This window comes from Patiria miniata, unplaced genomic scaffold (genome assembly GCF_015706575.1).
Source record: "Patiria miniata isolate m_02_andy unplaced genomic scaffold, ASM1570657v1 HiC_scaffold_13, whole genome shotgun sequence".
Lineage (NCBI taxonomy): Eukaryota > Metazoa > Echinodermata > Asteroidea > Valvatida > Asterinidae > Patiria > Patiria miniata.
This window is the reverse complement of record NW_024037051.1, coordinates 14,842,790-14,854,042: the sequence shown is the minus strand read 5'-3', so window position 1 is coordinate 14,854,042 and position 11,253 is coordinate 14,842,790. Positions and strand designations below refer to the sequence as shown.

The following is an 11,253-nucleotide window of genomic DNA, read 5'->3' as shown; positions in this document are numbered from 1 at the left end:
ATCATCATGTCATGTGACCAAAATAATGCTCACGTGACCCGAGGCCGATCCTGACCAATCAAATTCATCGTTACAAAGTTGGCGGGTTGTCAAATTTGCTCAAGATGGCGGCGCGCATGGATCACCATCGTCGGAAGAAAGCCTGCGATGTTCGGCCCGCATACAGAGACGGTAGAAGCGAAAAAGCTGTGAAAGTAAGTTGACTTGATGAACATGATATTGAAATGTAATTCTGTTTACTTAAATTCTGAAATTGGTCTCGTAAATTCCGGCCTAAAGCAGAAATTATCTGCCCATTTTCCGGACACACACTATCCAATATGACTTGCAGCAAAAATCAACATTAACAATAACAATTAACATTAACAACATTACAATTTACGGCAAATTTAATAATTTATGCAATTATGTCAACTTAAATGTATCCTTAAAATGTTAAATGAAAATGTTGTTTTACAAAATCAGTACAACTAGGCCTACTCCTAGTAGTACTAGTAGTAGTAGGATGGAACGCCGTATTATCGCGGTACTTATCACGTTTCTCGTTCGGAATAGAGATTGCCCACTAACCTTCCCGAATTGTCCTGTTTCTTAGGTTGTATAATTATTCCTTTTTCAAATTGATATAAAAAAATCCGACAGCGGTGTGGTTTATTAGTCCGTGTACGATGCCTGTGAAAATAGACATACTCGGAGTGTGCAAATGGAGGTGGACTCCCTATTAATTTTATTATCGCGGTATGCGGGAAGTGGTTTTTATAAAGATCTCAACTTTTTTTTCATAGTTAATGTTTTACCAAAAAATCCCCTGAATAAAGTCTTATATTTTCCCTGTTAAAGTTCAAGTTGATTAAAGACTATACGTGTATATCCCTGCTGGATGATTTCTTAAAACCCTGCCTTTCCCCGAAAGGAGAACAAAAATCACTGAGACAAGACTACTGATTGGCGATTGGGGGCGCCATTCACTTTACACGGTGTACCGTTTTATTTTTTCTTACGCGCTGTCCTTATTGTTATTTTGATCCCTTAAAAGTTTTTACGATTTCGCGGTGGAAATATCGTCTTTCGACTTCATTTTGTGTTTCCAGCTGTAGAAGGGGAACCAGACAATGGAACTTTCATGGACAGAGCACCATTAAAGATTTATGTTAAAATATAGACGGTACCTTTTAGCAGACACGGTGAGGGAAAATTTGTAGGTTTTGGAAAACGTGAATATTTATTAAAAATCGCTAAAGCATAACAGGTTGGTGCTGATTCTTTTTTTTTTCTTTTTAATCGGACATGTCTGAAGTTTAACGTCATATTGCATCCTTTTCTTTACAAAGGTGTACACAATCAACCAGGAATCATGCTACCTGATCATCCAGGGCGTACCGGACATCAAAGTCACCGAGGAGTTGCTCAAACTGTTCTCGTTGTATGGCACGATTGAGGAGTACCGGATACTGGAGGATTTCCCAGCTGAGGCATTCACCAAAGTCTACTGGGTCAAATATGTTGAGTTACAAGCAGCAAGGTACTCCCATATTCTGCTGTACCATTCAACTAACAAAAACAAGTGGATTTATTGTATTCGAATTTTAAACTCAAACTCCAAGTTACCAATACATGGTTGGTATTTTAACTAATGCGTATACAGATTTAAGTTTTACTATGACATATGCATGGTTTATATTCCAAAATGCGATAAACGCCAGTTTGTTACGTTTTAGAATCCCGATCTCTCCCGGTTGCCCAAAGTCAGTTTTGACAGCTGTTAAATAGCTCAACACAATTTAAGCAAACAATAAAGCGAAAATGAAGATTAGAAACAGCTGTTATACTGTTTGTATTCTTTAAAGCTTGATAACAGTGACAACTTCTTCACTTTTTTCAAATGGATATATATATCGTTTTGAAAAAAATGACTCCTTATACTTGGACGCAAATGAGATATAGGGGAAACAAATAATCTTGGTTCTTTGCTGCAGCCAAAAGCAGCTATTTATTTGACCAAAACTTTAATGTGCACCAAGAATAAAGCATTTTATCTTCCAGAGATAAAATCAATTACATGCATGTTTAAATTTTTGTTTTACTTGTAATTTTGCATCACACTTTGTATCAATTCTGTTGAAAGCAAAAAAATACCAATATATTTTCACTTCAAATTTTATGTGTAAAATAATTATTCTGACTCACTTCCATCCCTAGGGTCGCCAAACGTAAGATGGATGACAGACCCTTCTACGGGGGCACTCTGCACATCTCCTACGCCCCCGAGTACGAGTCTGTGGAAGACACCGGGCGTAAGTTGCAAGAGAGGAGAAAAGAAGTGGCCAGACGGTTGAAGAAACTACAGCAGGAAAGTCATGGTGTGTCCAAGTATCCAGTGTTATTTGTAAAGAATAGCCCTATAAATGGGGACTAGATACTAGACTCTCTATACATAGTGAGCCCCACTTCCACCAGTGAAAAATGTACAAAGTTGCATATTTTTGGCTTTGAAATATAACAGTGGAGGATGGCCAGGATTTTGTATGCATTAGGTATTTGTATAGTTTGTGTGATGTTCATTTACATCAGGCTTTGCTGAATCTGTTAAAATATCTGTCTAGATTTTTTTTCGAAATTTTCCTCATTCTTATCCATGTTTATGGTTGCATTTCAGCAGAGGTGCCCTCTACTTCTCATGGCAAACCTGCATCAACAATGCAAGATAGCAATGATCCTCTGGCTTTGAAGTCTAGCACTCAGACTTCTACAGGCCAGGACTCGAACACAAGCCAGCTAATAGGTCCTAGGAAACCTGACTCCCTTCCAAATACATCCACAGACTCGCATCAGTCTGTTAATGAATCTAGTGTAACGTCACCTGGTGATCACAGTGAAAAAATACCAGAGCAACTTCCAGCCCCTCCAAGGACTCTACCCGTTTGGGAATGGGAAGATCCGGTCACGTCACGTGACCAGTATCCACGGCTACCAACAGCCCACGCCACCCTGCCCCGAAATTTCAACCCCTATCCCGATGGTTACCAACCCAACATACCAGGTAACCAACACAAAAATAACCTCACACCCATGTCAAACACTGTTACGAACACTGAGGGGGAACCTGTGACAACCACCGGTGCTTCAGACTTGGGCCAAATAGGTGGGAGACCGAGATTCAAACTTGGACGAGACAGTCGTCGTGGCGACAACGCAAAGGAGGAGAAAAACCAAAGGCCTCGGTTGAGATTTCTGGAGCGTGTTGCTTGGCGGGACAGAAGTGAGACACCATCTCAGGACGGAACCTCTGCCAATAACAGGACACGCCCAGTTTCCTTAAAAGGACCACACCCTGATCAGTGTTCCAACCCACCCGCCCAAACCTCTGGTCCTGTTCCGCCCAACCTGCAAACTTCATCGTTTGTGCCACGGCAGTTGCTTGGCAAACGGAAGCACACCACAGAATCCTCACAACCAGAGCAAGCAGGATTTGGTTTGAGTTATGAGGGAGGAGCAGGGCACTCTGAGCAGAGGGGGCACGGTGATACAGGGTTGACGGAGGCAGAGACACCACCTGTCACAGGGGATGCTTCGTTTGACAGGACTGTGAAGAATATCAGGAGGCAGATGAGAAATGTAAGTATCACTAATTATTTCAAAACGGAGCCATCTAGAGTTCAATTTCATGGAGCCCTACTCTCAAAAACACTGTTTTAAAAACAAACTTGGAAGGTCAAAATGAGCTGAGAACTAAGCAGCTGAGAAATGAGCTGAGAACTAAGCAGATCTCTTGGGTGCCCAGCAAAGACATGATCTGGGTGGGGCGCTGTGGTTGAGTGGTTACAGTGTTCGACTCTTGTGCTGTGGCACACAGCTTCGAACCCAGACGGGAGCACGGTGGTTGCGTTCTTGGGCAAGACACTTTACTACAATTGCCTCTATCCACCCAGGAGTATAAATGGGTACCCGTGAAGGCAGAGACCAGATTGCGCTGATCTCGAGCTGCTGCAGAAACAAATGGTCTCATGGCCTGATGAACAGGGGTAATAATTGTGAAGCGCTTTGAAACCATTGGTATAAAGCGCTATATGCATGTAAGCACCAAATTATAATTATCCTTGCATTATCATTGCATTTTAGTTCTTAGATTAATACTTTTCCCACACGCTATAAAGCCTGAACTCTTAAATATTTGTTTGTGAATCTTTTTATCAGAATCATTTCGCAAATTTCTGTAGCTGCAAACAAAAACACCTATTTTGGAAATGGCCTTAGTATTGTTTTGTTTCCTATCTGTCACAAGGTTGTTCCAGCACGCAGTCAGGTGGCAAGTGTACAGCAGCAAGTAGCACCTGCACCTCAACCCGCAGCAGCACCAGCAGGTGGGCCATCAGCTACCAAACGCCCGCGGATCTAACACAGTAGCAACAGCAGCAGGTGGGCCATGAGCTACCAAACGCCTGCGTATCTAACACAGTAACAGCAGCAGCAGGTGGGCCATCAGCTACCAAACGCCCGCAGATCTAACACAGTAGCAGCAGCAGCAGGTGGGCCATCAGCTACCAAACGCCTGCGGATCTAACACAGTAGCTGCAACAGCATGTGGGCCATCAGCTACCAAACGCCCGCAGATCTAACACAGTAGCAGCAGCAGCAGCTGGGCCATCAGCTACCTAACGCCTGCGGATCTAACACAGTAGCAGCAGCAGCAGCTGGGCCATCAGCTACCAAACGCCTGCGGATCTAACACAGTAGCTGCAGCAGCATGTGGGCCATCAGCTACCAAACGCCCGCGGGTCTAACACAGTAGCAGCAGCAGCAGGTGGGCCATCAGCTACCAAACGCCCGCTGATCTAACACAGTACCAGCAGCAGCAGGTGGGCCATCAGCTACCAAACGCCCGCGGATTTAACACAGTAGCAGCAGGTGGGCCATCAGCTACCAAACGCCGCGGATCTAACACAGTGCTTATTGTGATTAATGTGATCTGGGAGATGTGAGCGTGGTGCTCCATCTGAAATGGCGACAGTGGATTGGATCAATCTGTAGACAGTTGTACCTTGAGGGTCTTAGATTTTAGGCTTAACATGGCAATACATTTTGACGGTAATGACCCTAAGGCTACATGCTTACAATTGTGTCTGTTGCTGCCGTGTAGAGTCCCAAAACTAAAAACCACACAGGACGTGTTCACTCATGTTGACAAACGACTCATCGTCGCATCCAGTAACATGAATCACAGGCTGATTTAAAAGACAAGACCATTTCCGATGTCGCCCCTCTTTGCTCCAAGATCCGCAACAAAATAAATGTTTAGGAGCCAAGAGTGCAAATCCCCCGACCTACTTTCCCTAATGCGACGGAGGATTATAGCTGAACTAAGCCGCACGCACACACATGAGGGGGGGGGGGGGTGAGGATGAGAGACAACACAAATTAGGCCGCGGGCGTGTGACCCTATTCACAGCTCTGTCTTCCGCTTAGACTTAATGGCAGCTGGCGCTAAGAGTCTAAGAGTTCTGTAATTGTTCTTAGTAATCGGTTGAAACCACAGGCACCTAAGTGTTTAGAATGACTCAGGGGAGCTGATAAAAACAGGAAGATAGAAAGCTGATTGGTTCTCTTTATTCGGTGCAGGCATGCGGTTTAGGGCTGTGTTTCACGTGCGGAATTGTTGTGTAACTTGGAGTTTGAAAGTCATAATCAGTTTATTATTGGGGGGGGGGGGCCTTAAAACAACAAGTGTTTCTGAAGAGTCTTTTGTATTGTAGGAATGTTAATTATTCAGGCATGCAACTTTTCCTCGGATCTGCTAGTTTTTGACTCCTCATTAATGCCATCACCAATTGAAAAATACTGTACAAAGTCTTGAATGATTTGGAGTTTCCTCGTTTTTTTTCCCCCTCTAAATTCCCAGTTGCATGCCTGATTATTACTGGTATTGAAAGCCGACAATTTATCAAAGTGAAAATACAGCTATTAGCTTTGAAGCTTGCAGAAACCTTTAATGCGAAGGTGGTGAGCGAAGGGTGTTTAATATTTGATTTGTAGAATTTGTTTCATTGACTTCTATTTTATAAGTTAACTTGTGTTTTGCCATATATTTTTTTTATTAAGTTACTGATGTATTCATAAGACAGTGCTCCTAATAAAAGTATTAATTATGAGGCCAATCTGAAAAGTAAAATGAGACATGAGAATTATAGTCTGAAGTGAAATCCATGGAATCTTGAAAGCCTACTCTCTCTCAGATTTTTGTTTCTTTTAGATGACTGTTGGGAAAGTAGACTGTAAGAAATCGATTCTTAGATTTCAGTCTCAATTAATGGGAAAAAAATATGTTATGTTGCACGATTGAAAAATATTATCGTATTGCAAACCTTGCATTTTTCTTTTTCTTTATTCCAAAATATGAATTATTGTATAATTTTGTACTGTAAATTTGAAGACGAACATAATTTGTGGAAAAATAAATATTTTATGAAAAGAAAATGTTCTAATGTACCAGTAAATAAGTTATTTGAACTGAACAAGTTATTTGCTAAAAACAATTTGCAAGGGGTTAACCTTGCATTGGCATCAAAATTTAGCAAAAATTTGATTTTCTTCCAAAATTTACTGAACTCAATCAAAAATTAATTTGCAAGTTTAGCCTTGCTTGCAAGGGGTTAGCCTTGCATTTTTATGAAAATTTGGCCAAAATTTAATTTTCTTTCAAATTTACTCAAATCACTCAAAAATTAATTTGCAAGGGGTTAGCCTTGCATTTTTACGAAAATTTGGCCAAAAATTGATTTTCTTCCAAATCCCTCAAAACACTCAAAAATGTATTTGCAAGGGGTTAGCCTTGCATTTTTATGAAAATTTGGCCAAAATTTGATTTTCTGCCAAATTTCCTCAAATGCACTCCAAAATTAATTTGCAAGGGGTTAGCCTTGCATTTTTATGAAAACTTGGCCAAAATTTGGTTTTCTGCCAAAATTACTCAAAAAACTCAAAAATTATTTTGCAAGGGGTTAGCCTTGCATTTTTATGAAAATTTGGCCAAAATCTGATTCTTTTCAAAATACCTCATATCACTCCAAAATTAATTTGCAAGGGGTTAGCCTTGCATTTTTATGAAAACTTGGCCAAAATCTGATTTTCTTCAAATGTCGGCTGATGACTTCAAATGTCGGCAAATGTCGGCTGATGACTGCAAATGGTGCCCGACTAAACTTAGTGCAAATATATGGGAGTCCAAAGAGGCCACATAAAGCTTATTCTCGATCATAACCCCATCTAAAAACACGTTAAAATTGTGCAGCAGCAGAATTCCAGTCGAACCAGTGAGATGGCGGTTTTGAGACATCATCTTGTATTGGAAAAAAAACTTTTTCATTTTGCCGACGCGCATGGCTACGGCGATGCGGGCGCATACCAGAAACCGGAGACTTTGTTTTTTTGGCCTTAGTCTTGCATTTTTATGAAAATTTGGCCAAAATCTGATTTTCTTCAAAATTCCTCAAATCACTCAAAAATAAATTTGCAAGGGGTTAGCCTTGAATTTTTATGAAGACTTGGCCAAAATCTGATTTTCTGCCAAAATTACTCAAATTACTCAAAAATTATTTTGCAAGGGGTTAGCCTTGCATTTTTATGAAATGTGGCTAAAATCGGATTTTCTTCCACAATTCCTCAAAAATTGACTTTTCTGGAAACGACCTAGAAACACTTTAGGAGGCATGATTAGCATATTGTCATCATTCTAAAGTGATTATTTTTCAAAATTTGGGCAAATACAAAGGATTTTTGTCCGAAGTTAAAAAAAACAATTAATTTTTCCAATTTTGTTGACGCCATATTTCTTTTGAACACCACATATTGCCTGAGAATTTTGGGAATGTGTTGTAAGGGCCATCAGGCATCTTCCTAGCAATTTTCAAGCAATTTCATATTTTGGCCAAAATTGAAAAAAAATGCAAGGGGTTAGCCTTACTTTTTTATCAAATTTTGGTCAAAAATTTACTTTTCTGGAAACGACCTAGAAACACTTTAGGAGGCATGATTAGCATATTTTCATCATTCTAAAGTGATAATTTTGAAAATTTGGGCAAATATAAAGGATTTTTGTCCGAAAAATAAAAAACAACAATTAATTTTTCCAATTTTGTTGACGCCATATTTCCCTTGAACATCAAATATGGCCTGAGAAATTTTGGGAATGTGTTCTAAGGGCCATCAGGCATCTTCCTAGCAATTTTCAAGCAGTTTCATATTTTGGCCAAAATTGAAAAAAATGCAAGGGGTTAGCCTTACTTTTTTATCAAATTTTGGTCAAAAATTGACTTTTCTGGAAACGACCTAGAAACACTTTAGGAGGCATGATTAGCATATTGTCATCATTCTAAAGTGATTATTTTGAAAATTTGGGCAAATACAAAGGATTTTTGTCCGAAAATTAAAAAAAAAAAAATTAATTTTTCCAATTTTGTAGACGCCATATTTCTTTTGAACACCACATATGGCCTGAGAAATTTTGGGAATGTGTTCTAAGGGCCATCAGGCATCTTCCTAGCAATTTTCAAGCAATTTCATATTTTGGCCAAAATTGAAAAAAATGCAAGGGGTTAGCCTTATTTTTTTATCAAATTTTGGTCAAAAATTGACTTTTCTGGAAACGACCTAGAAACACTTTAGGAGGCATGATTAGCATAATTTCATCATTCTAAAGTGATTATTTTGAAAATTTGGGAAAATACAAAGGATTTTTGTCCGAAAATTAAAAAAAAAAAAATTAATTTTTCCAATTTTGTAGACGCCATATTTCTTTTAAACACCACATATGGCCTGAGAAATTTTGGGAATGTGTTCTAAGGGCCATCAGGCATCTTCCTAGCAATTTTCAAGCAATTTCATATTTTGGCCAAAATTGAAAAAAATGCAAGGGGTTAGCCTTACTTTTTTATCAAATTTTGGTCAAAAATTGACTTTTCTGGAAACGACCTAGAAACACATAAGGAGGCATGATTAGCATATTTTCATCATTCTAAAGTGATTATTTTGAAAATTTGGGCAAATATAAAGGATTTTTGTCCGAAAAATTAAAAAAACAATTAATTTTTCCAATATTGTTGACGCCATATTTCCCTTGAACACCACATATGGCCTGAGAAATTTGGGAAATGTGTTCTAAGGGCCATCAGGCATCTTCCTAGCAATTTTCAAGCAATTTCATATTTTGGCCAAAATTGAAAAAAATGCAAGGGGTTAGCCTTACTTTTTTATCAAATTTTGGTCAAAAATTGACTTTTCTGGAAACGACCTAGAAACACTTTAGGAGGCATGATTAGCATATTGTCATCATTCTAAAGTGATTATTTTGAAAATTTGGGCAAATATAAAGGATTTTTGTCCGAAAATTAAAAAAAAAAAATTAATTTTTCCAATTTTGTAGACGCCATATTTCTTTTGAACACCACATATGGCCTGAGAAATTTTGGGAATGTGTTCTAAGGGCCATCAGGCATCTTCCTAGCAATTTTCAAGCAATTTCATATTTTGGCCAAAATTGAAAAAAATGCAAGGGGTTAGCCTTACTTTTTTATCAAATTTTGGTCAAAAATTGACTTTTCTGGAAACGACCTAGAAACACTTTAGGAGGCATGATTAGCATATTGTCATCATTCTAAAGTGATTATTTTGAAAATTTGGGCAAATACAAAGGATTTTTGTCCGAAAATTAAAAAAAAAAAAATTAATTTTTCCAATTTTGTAGACGCCATATTTCTTTTGAACACCACATATGGCCTGAGAAATTTTGGGAATGTGTTCTAAGGGCCATCAGGCATCTTCCTAGCAATTTTCAAGCAATTTCATATTTTGGCCAAAATTGAAAAAAATGCAAGGGCTTAGCCTTATTTTTTTATCAAATTTTGGTCAAAAATTGACTTTTCTGGAAACGACCTAGAAACACTTTAGGAGGCATGATTAGCATATTGTCATCATTCTAAAGTGATTATTTTGAAAATTTGGGCAAATATAAAGGATTTTTGTCCGAAAAATTAAAAAAACAATTAATTTTTCCAATATTGTTGACGCCATATTTCCCTTGAACACCACATATGGCCTGAGAAATTTGGGGAATGTGTTCTAAGGGCCATCAGGCATCTTCCTAGCAATTTTCAAGCAATTTCATATTTCGACCAAAATTGAAAAAAATGCAAGGGGTTAGCCTTACTTTTTTATCAAATTTTGGTCAAAAATTGACTTTTCTGGAAACGACCTAGAAACACTTTAGGAGGCATGATTAGCATATTGTCATCATTCTAAAGTGATTATTTTGAAAATTTGGGAAAATACAAAGGATTTTTGTCCGAAAATTAAAAAAAAAATAATAATTTTTCCAATTTTGTAGACGCCATATTTCTTTTGAACACCACATATGGCCTGAGAAATTTTGGGAATGTGTTCTAAGGGCCATCAGGCATCTTCCTAGCAATTTTCAAGCAATTTCATATTTTGGCCAAAATTGAAAAAAATGCAAGGGGTTAGCCTTGTTTTTTTTATCAAATTTTGGTCAAAAATTTACTTTTCTGGAAACGACCTAGAAACACTTTAGGAGGCATGATTAGCATATTGTCATCATTCTAAAGTGATTATTTTGAAAATTTGGGGAAATACAAAGGATTTTTGTCCGAAAATTAAAAAAAAAAAAAATAATTTTTCCAATTTTGTAGACGCCATATTTCTTTTGAACACCACATATGGCCTGAGAAATTTTGGGAATGTGTTCTCAGGGCCATCAGGCATCTTCCTAGCAATTTTCAAGCAATTTCATATTTTGCCCTAAATTGAAAAAAATGCAAGGGGTTAGCCTTACTTTTTTATCAAATTTTGGTCAAAAATTGACTTTTCTGGAAACGACCTAGAAACACTTTAGGAGGCATGATTAGCATATTGTCATCATTCTAAAGTGATTATTTTGAAAATTTGGGCAAATACAAAGGATTTTTGTCCGAAAATTAAAAAAAAAAAAATTAATTTTTCCAATTTTGTAGACGCCATATTTCTTTTGAACACCACATATGGCCTGAGAAATTTTGGGAATGTGTTCTAAGGGCCATCAGGCATCTTCCTAGCAATTTTCAAGCAATTTCATATTTTGGCCAAAATTGCATTTTTATGAAAATTTGGCCAAAATCTAATTTTCTTTCAAAATATCTATAATCACTCAAAAATTCATTTGCAAGGGGTTAGCCTTGCATTTTAATGAAAATTTGGCCAAAATCTGAT

At 38.0% G+C, this 11,253-nt stretch overlaps 1 protein-coding gene across 1 annotated transcript; it reads left to right on the top strand.

Moving 5' to 3' along the window:
- LOC119721369 lies at positions 1-6,471 on the top strand. The gene is made up of 5 exons (XM_038191426.1): positions 1-194; positions 1,332-1,522; positions 2,200-2,360; positions 2,657-3,615; positions 4,283-6,471. Exons 1-5 carry the CDS (start codon positions 105-107, stop codon positions 4,394-4,396), a joined length of 1,515 nt encoding a protein of 504 aa, XP_038047354.1. The 5' UTR covers positions 1-104; the 3' UTR covers positions 4,397-6,471.
- Positions 6,472-11,253: the final 4,782 nt, after the last annotated feature.

What these genes read in the sequence shown, in the direction of transcription:
- LOC119721369 (XM_038191426.1), top strand. Translation starts at nt 105, where the DNA reads ATGGCGGCGCGCATGGATCACCATCGTCGGAAGAAAGCCTGCGATGTT. An exon ending in GAAGCGAAAAAGCTGTGAAA is followed by an intron (nt 195 to 1,331) that starts GTAAGTTGACTT and finishes TTCTTTACAAAG; the next exon opens with GTGTACACAATCAACCAGGA. An exon ending in TCAGGAGGCAGATGAGAAAT is followed by an intron (nt 3,616 to 4,282) that starts GTAAGTATCACT and finishes ATCTGTCACAAG; the next exon opens with GTTGTTCCAGCACGCAGTCA.